The sequence below is a fragment of the Typopeltis vanoorti genome, chromosome 20 (genome assembly GCF_054136105.1).
Source record: "Typopeltis vanoorti isolate ZY-2024b chromosome 20, IOZ_Tvanoo_1.0, whole genome shotgun sequence".
NCBI classification, from domain to species: domain Eukaryota; kingdom Metazoa; phylum Arthropoda; class Arachnida; order Uropygi; family Thelyphonidae; genus Typopeltis; species Typopeltis vanoorti.
In genome coordinates, this window is record NC_143568.1 from 29,507,307 (window position 1) to 29,523,360 (window position 16,054).

The window sequence follows — 16,054 nt, forward strand, 5'->3', positions numbered from 1 at the left end:
GTGATCAGCATTTTTTTTTTTTTTTTTTTTTTTAAATTATGGAGCCAACTACTGTTTCATAGTAAAAATTCAGCTTAATATAATATAAACAACAATAATCACCCAATGTTTTGACCTTCATATCAAGGTTATCATCTGGAGTATACATACACGTATATACAAAGAAACAAGCTACATCGCAATCCTTTATGTTAAAGTCAGATTACTTTGGTCAGTTGTTCCTCCAAATCAATCTGTTACCTGTCAAGACTCCAACATTGTCAGATTCTCATATTTCTATCTTCTAAGGCACTTTTTACTGCATCAATCCACCTACATCTTGGTCTTCCTCTGGGTCGTTTTCCTGCCAACCTGGCAGAGAACACTTGTTTGCTAAATCTTTCCTCTCCTATTCTGTTTAAGTGACCATACCATCTGAGATTAGCTCTGCTAACACATTCCTGGATGCTAACAATGTCATGTTCTTTCCTAATTTCCTCATATTTAATATGATATTGCTATTGATGCCATCTGTTCATGCCCCTAATCTTTCTCAGGACTCTCATATCTGTGGTCTCCAGTCTTTGGGCAAGTGTTTTACTTCTAATCCAGCTCTCAGATCCATAAGTTAAAGTTGGTTTGAACACGGTCTTGTATACAGCTAATTTAGTGTCTTGACTGATTTCTCTCTTATTTCATATAAATTTATTCACTTTACTTCCTACCATACCAGCTTTGTCGATTCTGTTGTCTATTTCCATGTTTAATATACCATCTTCACTAAAAATCATGCCTTCGTAGCTGAAATGTTTTACTTCTTCTTTAGGTTCTCCATTCACAATGCAGTTGATATTTTCAGTGCTTCTGCCTATTGGGTGATTATTTTGGTTTATATTGAACTGAATTTTTACTATGATATGGTAGTTGTCTCCATAATTTTTTTAAGAAAAGGAGAAAAGAGTATGTTGTAAAAGGCATTTGAGATAATAAAGGTGATATGAAAACTGATGATAAATATATCTTAGAGGTTTGGTGTAATTACTTTAAAAGATTGTTAAATGAAGCAAGAATGACAGAACAATGATAGAAAATATTCAAGAAGAATGCAATCATGAGTACAAATGTGGTCACCTCGATATGGGACTGGCTAAATCACTTCAGTTGATGAAAAGATCTTTCTTTCCCATTCTAGATGGGATTTGAACCTCGGTCTTTCCATCCAAAGGAATTTGAAAATTGGAAAAATGCTTTTATATGGAAGCTCTCATATCCTGCAATACATAGTACAAGTTAACAGCTACAATTGAAGTAGGTTTGTTGCAAAATCAGGTGTGAGATAAGGGTGCACACTGTCTTCCCTCTATGGATCACATTATGAAGGAAAGTGACAACAAGCCTAATATCAAATTTGGATATGTTAATCTTAACTCTTTACTTCATGCAGGTGACATATTCCTAAATAAATCCAGTACAAATCAACAGGATTACTAAACTCTTTTAAAATCAAAAATTATAACTCCAGAGAGTCCAAAGACGCATCGAAGGAGGGCACCCACTCCACAACTTTCTGTATCCACCACTCAATCCACCAACTTCAACTAACCACAACTACACCAACACCATCTCCCACTGACCACCACTAGTATTTCCACAGACAATCACAAACATCCATGCCCACGGTGGGATTCGAACCCGCAGCCTTTTGGCTGGAGAATGGATATGCTACCCACTCGGCCAACCAGGCTGGCAAAAAATCAGTAACTGTAAATCATTATTTAAGTTTTTGCTGCCGTCTTGTTTGCAAACTGCATTGTGTGAGTTACACTTCTGCAAAATCCAGCTTAGAGACAATTTCCAATCTAGATTTGAAAAAAAAAAGTACTTTTTAATCAGTGAATAATCTGACTTTTGTCGAGATTTGTGCTACATTGTTTTTCTGGAATACGAGTGTCCTTTAGTGGTTGATTTTGAAGTTAGTTGTTGTCACTACATTGTGTATTTTGGTTACCAAGAAGATGGGGTCGGAATCAGATGCATAATGTGGAAGAGAAAAAGAAGATAACATAAGTTTTCATTATTTAGTTTAATTTTATTTATATTTAGTATACTTAAATGTTTTGTTTGTATTTGTTTGTACTTTTACTTATATATTTATACTCCCTTATACTTATTTAGCATTTAGTTGTAATAATTCCTCGACACTATTTTGAATAATAGCAGCAGGGGCCGTTAAAATTGCAAATGGCGTATCGCCAAGTTCTCCCCATTCGAGGACTCCATTTTGTGTTATATCATATGAGATTTTGTAGCATGTGGGACTTGTGGAATGTATGCGCCCCAGCGGTTGTATATGTGGCAGGTGAGAGAAGGAGAAATACATATATGTGCAAAATCAGGCAATGGGAGGAACTTGGTGAGTTAGAGATGATTATAACTGACCCTGTTGAGTCAGAGGCAGAAGATTCTCCACGTAGAGAGATGAGTGGTATGATAGAGGGCGAGAGAAATATGAATAAAATAATAAGAGTGGGGAGTATGGAAAGGTTGAAGGATTGTGAAGTTTTCGGAGATGGTTTCAATTGGGAGGATGAATGGCAAATAAGAGTTGCTGACTTGCAGAGAGAGATAGATGAACTGAAAGAGCAGGTTGAATGTCTAGGGAATGAGATGAAAAATGTGAAAGATGAGATTAGGTGAATGGAAGAGACGAATGCAAGGCAAATCAGAGTGGGAATGATAGAGAAGGAGAGAATAGGATAAGTGGAAGAGAGGGAATGAGAGAGAGAGAATTATGGGAATGGTAGAAGAGAATAGGATAAGTGGAAGAGAGGGAATGAGAGAGAGAGTTATGGGAATGATAGGAGAGAATGGAAACAGTAGGAGAGAAGAATGCGAGGGAGCACTGGAACCAGGGATAGAGTGATGTCAGGAAGGCAGGTAAGTAGGAGAACAGAGAGAAAGTGTTAGAGGAGAAAGATTGAGGGATGCACGTGAACAATTGAGGAACAGGGTGGCAAGAGGTGTAATGTTATGGGGACTCAATGATCCGTGGTGTTCAAGAAAGGATGCGTGAGGAGTGTTTGCCTGGAGGAACTATATAAAGCGTGGCTATGGCAATTAAGAGGGGTGAAAGGGTGGATGAGATGATTGTGATGGGAGGAACAAATGACTTGAGAGGTAACGTAAATTGGGCAGTGAGAGATATGAGATTCTTGCTCGAGGTTGTACGAAAGAAGATGCAGAGAGGAAAGATAGTGTGCGTGTTGCCTAGGTATGATAGTGACAAGCTGAGCAGAAGAGCAGTAATATTGAATAACATAATAGCTAGAATGTGTCAGAAGAGAGGATTGGAATATGTGGATGCTTGGAGGCGTTTGAGGAAGGATGTAGGCATTTGGAGACTGCTTTCTGAACGAGTCGGTGTGTCAATGCAGGGAAACTAGAATGCCCAGGGTGGATGGTAGCAGGGGTGGCCTCTTGTGGGAATGGATACTTGGGAGAAGGGGGACGACATTAGGTAATGCTGAGCCCAGTGGAGTCTAGAGAGTATAATGCTGGTTATAGAAACAGTGGCATTTTTATGCTTTATACTAATGCCAGGAGTATCTGGAATAAAGGAGAGGAATTGGTGGTGCTGATAGCATCAGCCTGGCCAAAGATTATTGGGATCACTGAAACGTGGTTGACAGAAGAGGATAAAATAAAAGGAATCAAGTAGCAGGATACAACATTTTTTGGCAGGATATTAAGGGAAAGTGTGGTGTTGGAGGACTGCTTATGATAAGTGACAACTTATGTCCTCTAAGAGTGGAGGATTTGGAAGGCAGTGACACTAATGATTTTGAAAGCATATGGTGTGAGGTAGAGGCAGGAAAGACGGGATATTTAGTAGGGTGTTGCTATAAACCAAGGAGCAGAGAATGGGGACCAGGAGATGTTTAGACAGTTCAGCTTGGCAAGTGCAAGAAGAATGATTGTTATGGGAGATTTTAACTACAGCAGTATAAATTGGGGAGAGGAAGATGCATGTAGCAATAAGGGAATGGAATTTCTAGAATTCTTGAGGGACAAATGTCTTAGGCAACATGTAATAGATGGAACAAGAGGTTCAAGAGTTTTAGATTTGGTTATTGCATCAGAAGAGTTGATAATAACTGAGATGACATCTCTCCCACCAGTTGGAGAGTGACCATGTGGTTTTGACTTGGAAGATGAATAGACATGCAGGAGTATCAAAGAGACGGGAACATATGTGGAATTATAAGGCAGGTGATTATAATAGTCTTAGATATCAACTTGGGGAAATTTCATGGAAGGAGGAATTGGAAGGCTGGGATAGCATTAGTGCTTGGGAAATTGTGAAGGAATATTTGTTAGCAGCAATAGTAAGCTGTATTCCACAAGTGAAGAAGAGGACACAATTTGGAGTAAAGTGGATGACAAATAATATTAAACAGGAACTGCATTTGAAAAAGAGGCTATGGAAGAGATATAAGGAGACAGGTGAAGAGGCAGATGCATGAAGAATATAAGACACAGGCCAGGAGAGTGACTAGTATGGTGAGGAAGGCAAAACTGGAATATGAGAAGAGATTGGCCCTAAGATCCAAAGAAAATCCTAGAAAATTTTTAGCTATGTGGCCAGTAGGAGGAGAAATGATTGTGGAAGAATGACTTGTGGGATAAAAATGGATAGTGTGGCTGATGCAGAGGACATAGTGGAATTGTTCAATGAACACTTTATTGGAGTATTTCATCCTGAAGGAGTAAATTTTAATACTAGAGGGATAGGGCAGGTTCGAGGTTTAGACGTACAGGAGGAGAATGTGTTCCTAAAACTGTGGGACTGGATGGTATTTCACCATGAGTTTTGAGAGAATGTGCTAAAGAACTGACAGTTGCTTTGACCTAGCTTTTCAATGAAAGTCTGGCTATGGGAAAGGTGCCCAGGGAATGGATGGAAGGTAAGATAGTGCCATTGCATAAGGGCAGAAGCGGACTGGAAGTGACTAATTATAGTCCAGTTTGTGTGTCATCAGTAGTTGTTAAGATCTTGGAGAAATTAGTGAGGGACCATATAGAGCATTGGGCAGATGAGGGTAATGTTATCTGTGAGAGTCAACATGGATTTGTGAAGGGGCACTCTTGTTTTAGTAATATGCTAGCCTTTTATAATAAAGTTACAAGAGCAGTAGATGAGGTAAAGGCATATACTGCCCATGATGATTCTATGTTATTTTTGACTATCTAAACGTAAGAAAATTGATATAAACTGGGTTTTATTGGCCGAAGCATTTTAATTGATACTAAGTAAGAAATACCAACAAGTTTTGCTAACTTAACTGTTTGGCTTCTTCAATGAATAAAAGTGAATAAAAGAGATACAAAACAACTTAAACTGTTCATGAAGGAATGAACCGAATACAATTGTATTTTTTACAAATACAGAAGAATGTGTACATCAAATGCATGGAGCGTGTATAATGCCAACTGTTGTTATACAGGAACATTCTGTAATTAGCAGCGAAATTTAACTCTGGCATGCTTGAGGATCTTACAAATATCAGCTAGAATTAACCCTTGGTTTCTATTGCGATTGTGTTTAGAATGGATCACTGTTATGGCTTCTTTTATGTATCGGGAGCGGAAATCTTCCTCTAAATAGGGCATGGAGCTTTTGTTCCATTCGATGGTATGGTTTGTCCTCGAGAATTGAAAGGCTAACCCAGAATTGTCTTCTGTGTTATTGTTTACATCTCCTACGTGTTCTTTTTTCTAATTTCCAAACTTCTTGAGGTCTGACGAATGTAATTTAATTCACATGAACAGGGGATGTTATAGACACTGGCATATTTGAAGAAGGCATGACTGTCTTTCAGAGATGTTAAAAAATGGCGGATAGTCTTTAAAGGTTTAAAAGTCACTCGTATTTCATGTGGCTTGAGAGTCACAATCTTTTTAGAAACTGTCCCAGCATAAGGCATGGTCGGTCGTATTTTCAGGGAGCTCCCGAAAGCGAAGTACAATTCTGAATGAAAATTAGAATATAGGTTAAAATCATAACGTAATATTGTCTAATTTTGGTAGCTTGTTGTGTCTGGGTGATTATGGTGTGAATTCCGTTATTTAATTCAGTATTTAACGATACGTTTCATAGATTTGAATATGGCGCCAATGCGACATAAGATAATGGCGTCCAAAAATACGATGCCATTGTTCAAAAACTATAATGGGAAAGAATTTGTCCAGTGCGATGTGTGTGGATGTATGCATTCCCGAATGAGGCTGGAGATTGGATTGAGGGATAGTGGTGGGAGAGTGTGCAGAAAGTGTAAGCAGGGTGAGGAGTTGAAGTATGTGTCAGGTTGCGAGACAGTTATGGTTGAAGAAAGCCAGAATTAGAGTGAAAATAGTGGCTTGATTGGGAATTGCAATGTACAAGATGGCAATGTGAGCGTGATCTAAAAAAGAGTGAGAGCAACTATACAGAAAGAGAAAATGGTTTGAATGATAAAAAAAATGAGGAACTTTTTGTAGGAAGTGAGATCGCTAGGTTGCATGCAGCGATACAAAACGTGCAGCGGCAATTAGAGCACCTGCAAAACTCTTTCCAGAGTGATTCGGCTAACGTAAATAAACAGCGTAAGAGTGGGAGAGTTTCTGAAATGAAGGAAAGAGTGTTGTATGGTGACTCGTTATTAAGAGGAGTGATAGATGGGAATTTAACTAAATCGTACTTACTGGGTGCGAAATTTAAGGATGTAAGTGAGAGTATTAGAGCGCAAAAACAGAGGGCGAAAGAATTAATAGTTATGGCGGGTACAAATGAATTGAAAGGAGATAAATTTTTTATGAGAGAGGATTTGAAAATATTGTTAAAGGTAGCAAAAGAAAAGAGTGACAGAGTTAGAATGGCGAGTCTTGCCGCAGTATGACAGAGAGGAGTTAAGAAGGGCCATAATCGTAAATGACATTATGCACAGGTTATGCAGACGGTGTGGTGTGTGGAATGAGTTTGATGGGCGAAAGGATTTATACAAGATGGATGGCCTGCATTTGAATGGATTTGGTGTGCGGAGACTGAAAAAATTGTTGCTGAATGAAGTGAAAATGGATATGCAGAACCAGGGGAAACTAGAACTACCAAGGAGGGGGGGGGATATGCAAACTTCGGTGAGACAGTTGAGTGTAAAAATGAATATAATGTAACCGAGCCAGCACTAAGGACAAAAATGGGAATGGGACATTTAGAATAACGCATCAAGTAGGGGTGGGACAAAGGGATCACTGCATTTCATGTATACTAATGCCAGGAGTATTAGGAACAAGAAGGAAGAATTTTTGGCCTTGATTGGCTCTTCCTGGCCACAGGTTATTGGCATTAGTGAAACATGGCTGATGGAAAATGATATAGTTAGTGGGATAAAATGTGTAGGTTATAGTGTGTTTAGGAGGGACAGAGAGAATAAAATGGGGGGAGGGGTATTATTGATGATAGCTGATGAACTGCAGCCAAGGAGAATTGAAGTTGTATTGCAGGATAGTGAAAGGAGCTCATTTGAGGCTATTTGGTGTGAGATTGAGACTGGCAGAATAAAATATACAGTTGGGTGCTGCTATAGACCAGGTGATGGAATAGATGGTGGAGATAGTATGCATAAACAAATTGATGAAATGAGTGGAAGGAGGGTAATTATTATGGCGGAATTTCAACTATGGTAACATTGATTGGAAGGAGTAGAGGACACATGCGAGGAAGGAAATGGATTTTATTCAATTATTAAGGGATAACTATCTGAGACAGCAATGTAATTGAAAATACTAGGGGTGTGAGAGTGCTTGACCTGGTAATAGCATCTGAGAATTTGACTGTAATGAATATGACCATGTTGCCACCTATTGGTGAGAGTGATCATAAGGTCTTGACCTGGGAGGTGGCTAAAGGTGTGGAATTTTCAATTAAGACAGGGTATATGTGGAATTACTGTGCTGGCAAGTATGACAAGCTTAGGAGATTGCTTGTATCGGTGCCGTGGCATGTACAACTGCAAGGGCTGGATGTTGATAGTGCATGGGAAGTGGTCAAGGAGCATTTACAGGAGGTTATGGCTGATTATATACCTAAGGTCCGAATAGTAAAACAAGTAGGGGTTAAATGGATGAATAACACCATTAAGCTTGAGCTGCAAAAAAAGAAACAACTGTGGAGGGAACTTAAGAGGATCCCAAACAGTTCTTTCAATATGCTGCAAGCAAGAAAAAAACTGTACATGGCAAAATGATTTTAAGGAATGACAATGGTAAGGAGGTCACTGAATCAGTCAAGATAGTGGAGATACTGAGGGAGCACTTTGCAAAAGTATATCATCCAGGTAGTGACATTGAAAAAATGAAGGAACCATTAGTTTATATGGGTATTGTGATGAATGAAGTGGAGGTGAATAGTCTATTACAGAAATTTAATGTGAATACATCTGTGGGATTGGATGGTATACCGGCACTGGTCTTGCGTGAAGTGGCTAAAGAATTATCAGTGCCCTTGACCATGTTGTTTAATCTGAGTCTTGGGTCTGGTTTAGTCCCAAAGGTGTGGAAAGAGGGGAAAATAGTTCCACTGCATAAGGGAGGATCCAAGACTACGGTTGCAAATTACCGACCGATCAGCATATCAGGAGTCGTTGTCAAGGTCTTGGAGAAAGCAGTCAAGGAAAAAATACAGAAATGGATTGATGAAAATGAGATACTGTACGGGGAACAGCATGGCTTTGTGAAGGGTAGATCATGTCTCAGTAACTTGCTCAATTTTTATGACACAGTGACGGCCGAACTGGATAAGGGTAGTGGGCTTACAGTGATACTGCTGGACCTGGCTGAGGCATTTGACAGGATGCCACATGGAATTCTAATCCATAAACTACAACATATGGGAATGGATATAGGGTTGGTGAGATGAATAGGTGGGTGGTTGATGGAGAGATATTCAGGAGTAGAGTCCAAAAGATGGCCTGTGACTAGTGGTGTGCCGCAGGGTTCTGTTCTTGAACCACTGCTGTTTAATTTGTCCATTAATGACATAGGGAAGGATCTAAGGGGAACAGTTCATTGTTCGCTGATGATGCAAAGTTGGGTAGGGCAATAGTGAATGCAAAAGATGTCAAAATCTTGCAGGACAACTTGGATAGATTGGAGTTCTGGGCTAAGGAGAATGGATGTCAATTTAATGTGACAAAATGTAAGGTTATGCATTTTGGGGTGAAAATATTAGCAGCAGTATACCACATTGGTGGAACTGTACTCCAGGAGATTGATGAGGCCAGGGACTTGGGAGTGTTGGTGGATAGGGAGATGAAGTTTAGGGGGCAGATTGCAAAAGTAGCTAAATCAGCTCATCAACTCACTTGGTTGTTGAAAAATACTTTGACGAGCAGAGACAAGCAAGTTATTGTACCTCTGTACCGAGCCTTGATAAGACCTCATCTCGACTACTGTGCCCAGATTTGGTCACCTAGGTTACTTCTTGATGGGGAGGAGGTGGAGAGGATCCAGAGGCAAGTGACTAAGATGATAGCAGGTCTATGGAATGAACCATATGAGAACAGGTTGAAGATTTGTGGGTTACAGAAATTAGTTGATAGGTGGAAAAGGGGAGATATGTTGGGACATTCAAATTGCTAAAGGGTTTCTATAGGATTAATTCAGAGGATATTTTTGAGATCAGAACTAGGGAGACACCTATGGAAGCTGGGCAAGAGTGTGGTTAGCAGGAGTGTTAGAGCTGGGTTCTTTACTTTTAGAGTGGTCAGTTAGTGGAATAAGCTGCCAAAGTCTGTGGTGGGTGCTATGACAGTGAGTGAGTTCAAGGCAAGGTAGGATAGATACTGTGAGAATGTCATATGGTAGTGTGGACATGATGTTTAGGGCCTACCTCGACGAGTCTAAGGACTCCCTGGAGTCGCCCGTAGTAATAAGATAACAAAAAATCCTGGCTAAGCTCCTTAAAAAGAACCCGCTCCCTTATGCCCAACCAGATAATATAATATATATATACCATTCCCTACATCAGAGTTCTAACATATAGATTGGACTCTTCTTTCTTAAGCAACACAAAACTAGAACAGTCTACAAACTTCTGAACAAAGTTTGCTTTCCTGACACAAAGGATGGACAACCTTGTAAGAAGGAAAGAACATAAGTATATTTGGTATGGGCAATCTAAAAGTGGACTAGCACAACATGCCTTGGATAAAGACCATTTCGTTAGGTAAAAGAAAGCCAGACTAATACACATCTCAGTTGAAATCAGAAGGCAGCTGAAGTTCTGTGGAACCTGGATAACTGCAGTAGAGCTGATGATATGATCCTATACAAATTTTTATCATACACAGAAGATTATTTGCAGAGGGTTAATGCTGCTCTCCATGCATGTGATTTTTCCTTGTTCTTGAGGTAATTTCATTCTCCATCTTCACTGTGGTTATCTTTATAGCACTTTGATAATACTAGTTTGAGTTTGTGAAATATTGGTGTGTAAATAATTTGTAATTATTTTCATTCCAGTTCTCACATAGTTCCTGATTCATATTGAATTTATCTACTGATTCTATATTATGAGTAATTTCATCATCAAATTCCTGATGTAGTCTCAAGTAGTGTACAGGATATTATGATAGTACTACATGAATTACAACAATTTTCCTCCAAATCAATCTTATCTGTCAAGATTCCAACCTTATCAGATCTCATATTTCTGTCTTCTAAGACACTTTTTACTGTATCAATCCACCTATATCTTGATCTTCCTCTGGGTCATTTTCCTGCCAACTGTTTCGCTAATCTTTCCTCTCCTATTCTGTTTAAATGACCATACCACCTAAGATTAGCTCTGCTAACCATTCCTGGATGCTAGCAATGTCAAGTTCTTTCCTAATATCCTCATTTTTAATATATATTGCCATTGATGCCATCTGTTCATACCCCTAATCTTTCTCAGGACTCTTATATCTGTGGTCTTTATTTCTAACCCAGCTCTCAGATCCATAAGCTAAAATTGGTTTGAACACTGTCTTATATTATATTACAGCTAATTTAGTGTGTTGACTAATTTCACTCTTATTCCATATAAATTTATTCACTTGATTTCCTACCATACTAGCTTTGATTCTATTTCCATATTTAATTTATCATCTTCACTAAAAATTGTGCCTCATCATCATATGTTTACTGGACATCCACAGATGCCATATGGTCACTCCAATGCTTGGTGATGTGCCACACCAGACCTCACCACGTAGTCCTGTTGTATGCTTTTCTGGAGGCTTTAGCTCTCCAGATCAGTCACTCCACACATACCCCATCTACCCATCTCACTGATTGTTTAGCTCTTCCTTTTTTTCCCAGCAACTTGACCTTCTATTACTGTTATGAGAAGTCCTCCTTCCATCCTTTCAATGTCTCCAAAATATTTTTGAACTTTTCTGTCTGTCAATATCCTTAAGGAGCCTTAAAGTTTTACTGATCTTTCCTAACACCCATTCATTTGTATGCCTTTCAGTATATGATATCCTCAACAGCCTTCTGTAACACCACATCTCAAAAATAGCCATTCTTTTCTTATCTGACTTCTTTAGATTCCAAATCTCACATCCATAAATCGCTGTTGGAAAAACAACTGCATCCAAAATCCTCAATTTTGTTCGAATGGAGATAGATCCATCCTTCCAGATTTTAGACAAGTCTGACTGTTGGTTAACCATTCCTAATCTTCTTCTGAACAGCAATTCTTCACATTAATGTTTTCCAGTACTCAAACTTGCTGACTTCAATTCTTTCTCCATTAAGGTACACTTGTTTGAGAACTATAATCATCTTTGTCTTGTTAGGATTGAGTTGAAATCCTCTGTTATTACTAATCTTGTTAACTTTATCAAGAATTTTTCCTAGTTCTTCCTTGTCATTATAGAGTACAGTATCATTAGCTGAAATGTCTTTACTTGTGCTATAGGTTCTTTATTCAATGTTTCTATCTACTTTTATTGTCTTTGTCTTGTTATTGCTGATTTTTATACCAAATTTATTACAACAGTTATTCAATTTAGTCACGGAATCTTGGAGACTTATACTTTTAAATAAATCCTGTACAATGTCATCTGCATAAAGTAAAGAGCTGAGATTAACATCACCAATTTTGATATCAGGTTTAATACCACTTTCCTTCATAATGTACATCTTTGTTTTGACTAATTATCAGTTCTAACACCAGATTTAACATGAAACCATCTTCCTGTACTTCAGTTCTAGCTAACTTCCAATTCAAATAAAGACTGAGTATTGCTTGATATAATGCCACATTTACACCATATAACTGTAGTATTTTGAATAGCTTTTCTCTTTGCATTATTACATATGCCTATTGCAGGTCTACAAAACTTAAATACAGATCTTTGTTATATTCCCACGGTTTCTCGACTATTTGTTGTGAAGTGAAAATCTGATCCCTCTATTTGGCCTGAATCCAGCTTGTTCTTCACCAAGCTTCCCTTCCACAATCCTTCTCAACCGTTTCTCAAGTATACTGGCATAAATCTTACCAGGAATCAGTACAGAGATACCTTTGTAATTTTCACATTGTTCATTTCCTTTTTATATATGGGTACTATGAGAGCTCTACTCTAATCATCTGGAATTTGTCCATCTGTCCAGGCTCGCTGAACGATGCAGTGCAGCCACTGTGAGACTTTTATACCTCCATACTTAGCATTTCTGGTCGATCATCATCTATTTCAGCTGCCTTTCCACATATCAGGTTTATTATAGCTTTTTCTATTTCAAGTATAGATATATATATATATATGCCAGATGGCATTCCTGTTTAGCATTTTCTAACACCATGCTGTCACTTGTTTCATTTAGCAATCTTTCAAAGTAATTACTCCATACATATCAATTTTCTCCAGTTTATGTCACCTTTATTTTTTTTTCCCGGACATCGTGATTACTAGAGCTGACAAAGGCAGTGCCACAGTTATTCTAAATCGAACTACTTATTTGGAAAAAATGAATCTAATAGTCTTGGACAACAGCACATATCAACTAGTTAACTATGACCCCTACCAATCGAATAAAAAAAAAGAAAACGGAGAAGCTACTTAAATCCGTCACTACATGGCCGGAAGATGCCATTAAAAAATTAATTCTGCACTATGCTCATTCCCTGAGAATTTACAGTCTACCAAAGATTCATAAACAAAACACACCCCTCCGGTTGAAGGTATAGACAGCCCCAATTATCACCTAGCCAAGAAACTAGCGTCAACACTCAAGGAGTTGGTAGTCATTCCCCCCTACCAACTATATATAATAAATAATCTGTTATTACACATATTCTCAGTGTAACAGACTGGTCTAATATTGTCTTCTAGGCAAGGTTATTTTTTAAAAATCTTAAATGAATTAGACTTGCTAACTAGCAAGTATGTCGTTAGTAATGAAGATGCTATAGATTAGAGCAGTGCTTCTCAATGTGTGGTACACATGCCTCTGGGGGTATGTGAAAGCCTTGGGAAATACAAGTCACTTTTTAAAATTTTGGTTACTGTCAGAACTCTGCTAAATTTCATTCATCATTAAACTTATTTCTATATTGGATTTGTATAACTAAAATGTCTAACATTTATTGTAACATGAATGTTAAAAATACCTTATAATTATTTGTTACCATTTTAGAGTCTGGAAGTGATGATCTAGATCATTCAGTTCTTTCTGTGGGTTATGGCGCATTAAATGGAGAGCCCTACTGGCTGATTAAAAATTCATGGTCAACTTACTGGGGAAATGATGGTTATGTCCTCATTAGTCAAAAGGATAACAACTGTGGAGTTGCAACTTCACCAACATATGCAGTTGTTAAATAGAATTTAGATGAAATTAGTGCCTTCTCATGCTGATTGTGAAACAATGCCGTATTTTAAATAGTTCTATGTAATTGTAAATATAAATTCAGTTTAGTTGTGCAGACAGTGGATATATGTTGATTTTGAGTACTTAAATTAAAAATACTCTTTCATTTGTGATGCATATATTGTAGAGAATTATTTTTCATAAACTGTCTCGTAATGAACTTATGTATATAACATTAACTGAATAGGTTGTGATTCCATGTTTTGTTATACAGATCAACCAATGACTTTGCTGTCTCACAATTTCTGCAAGAGTAGCATATGAAGTTGTCTTTCTTGTAGACCTTTCCCATCTCATCTAAGTTTTTCTAGTTAATGACTTTTATACCTGTTTGAATATATTAATTTCTCATAGAATGTCAAGTTTCTGAGGAGTCACTCAGTGTAGCGTATTTATAAGACATAAATAGAACTGTAATTGCCAAATCCAGTGTGCCTTTGAAGCCCACCATGCATGCACATTTGTGTATGTTGTAAACCTACTTTGAATGTTTATAGCACAGTAGTATATTGAGAATTCATGTTAAAAATGAGCTTAAGTATCTATTTTTAAATAATTTTAAATGTTAAAATCATGTTAAAAATTTTAAATGGATGTATTTTTTTTTTTTTTTAAATATCTCATTGTAAATAGTACTCAAAGGTACAATCAAAATGAAATTATAATCCAGTTCTCTCATGTATACACTTGTTAAAGTTATCATTTAAGTCAAAGCCTTTTTATCAATCTTGTTGATAACTGTTTCTTTCATGCCTGTTCCAGAGGTATTATCACTAGTCATGTGAAGTAGAATGTAATGTTGCTATTAGTACATTTTATAAAACATTGAATTTTTTAAAAACTGTTACTGAAATCAAAAGTTTTTAATTAAGAGAAATTCTGCTGAGTGGAACTTTTTTAAATGCAATGAATTGTGATAGAAAAACTGTACTATAATAAGTGATATATTTAATTTAACAACAGATCTTAGATTAATTAGTAATTTTAATGACAGAAAAATGAGTTTTTATTGAAATAAATATTTTTAAAAACCCTGGAAGCATTTTCTAATTTTTCATAAATAGGCCTGTATCTTGCAAAATTTAATTTTTCTAACTTGGTTTAACCTTATTTGAAAGGGTCAATAATTTATATATGCTTGATAGTTTGCCTTTCAGGAACTACACGAAATATTTTTGATTTAATAAACTTTTTTGAAGCTTATCACTTCATATATATATATATACAGGGTGTTCGGGATAAATTTGACATATTTATAATTAATTATATTTTTCCGTAAGTTACATGTATTAACACACACTTCTCTTCATTTAAAAGTTTGGACCCTTCTTCATTCATATACAAGATGTCAGAAAGGATGGATAGCTGGAACCCACCTGAATCATGGAAGAGAATAACTTGTATCATGATGATTCGTGCCCGCCATCAAAATAAGGATATTACGACTGCTGCCCAATGCTCCCTGAATACAGTAAAAACAATCAGGCATGAACTAGAGACTTGCAATGGTGACTACGAGGATGTAGCAAGAAGAAAGATCCCTAGCAGACGATCTGATTGCGTTCGTACAGCAGAATTCCTTGCAAATCTGCAGGAACAGGTGTTGAAGAACCCTGGCATTGGAATTCGGGCTTTGTTCGTGGAGTTGCTAACTGTAGTCAAGCCCTGGATAACAAGGGTAGGCAATGGTAGGCCGTATGTATGGCAGCAGGATTCGGCCCCTTGCCACACCTCTGGGAAAAGTCAAAAATGGTTGTCTGAAAATTTCTACGACTTCACCAGTCCAAATGTTTGGCCTCCAAACTCCCCAGACCTTAACCCCATGGATTATTTTGTATGGGGCGCAGTTGAAAAAGACACCAATCGCACTTCCAGTAATACAAAAGCCCAGTTAATGGATAAAATTAAAACAGTTTTTGCGGCCCTTCCCAGGGAGACTGTAGCATCAGCTTGTTCGAGGTTCCGAAGCAGAATTGAAGCTGTGATCGATGCTAATGGTGGTTATTTTGAGTAAATCTTGTTGATAGTATTGTAATTAACTCTGCCTGTAATGTTTTTTTGTCAATTCATTAAATTTAATAGATACAAAGAAGATTTTCTTTTTCCTTACGAAACTGTC

At 37.5% G+C, this 16,054-nt stretch overlaps 1 protein-coding gene across 1 annotated transcript in view; it reads left to right on the forward strand.

Moving 5' to 3' along the window:
- Positions 1-14,974, forward strand: part of CtsK1 (C1 family peptidase 26-29-p) — a 103,883-nt gene extending 88,909 nt beyond the window's left edge. Inside the window, exon 10 of the mRNA XM_090410714.1 lies at positions 13,702-14,974. Coding sequence (XP_090266840.1) covers positions 13,702-13,889 — 188 coding nt within the window. The 3' untranslated portion in view covers positions 13,890-14,974. The remainder of the gene's footprint in view (positions 1-13,701) is intronic.
- The last annotated feature ends 1,080 nt before the right edge of the window (positions 14,975-16,054 follow it).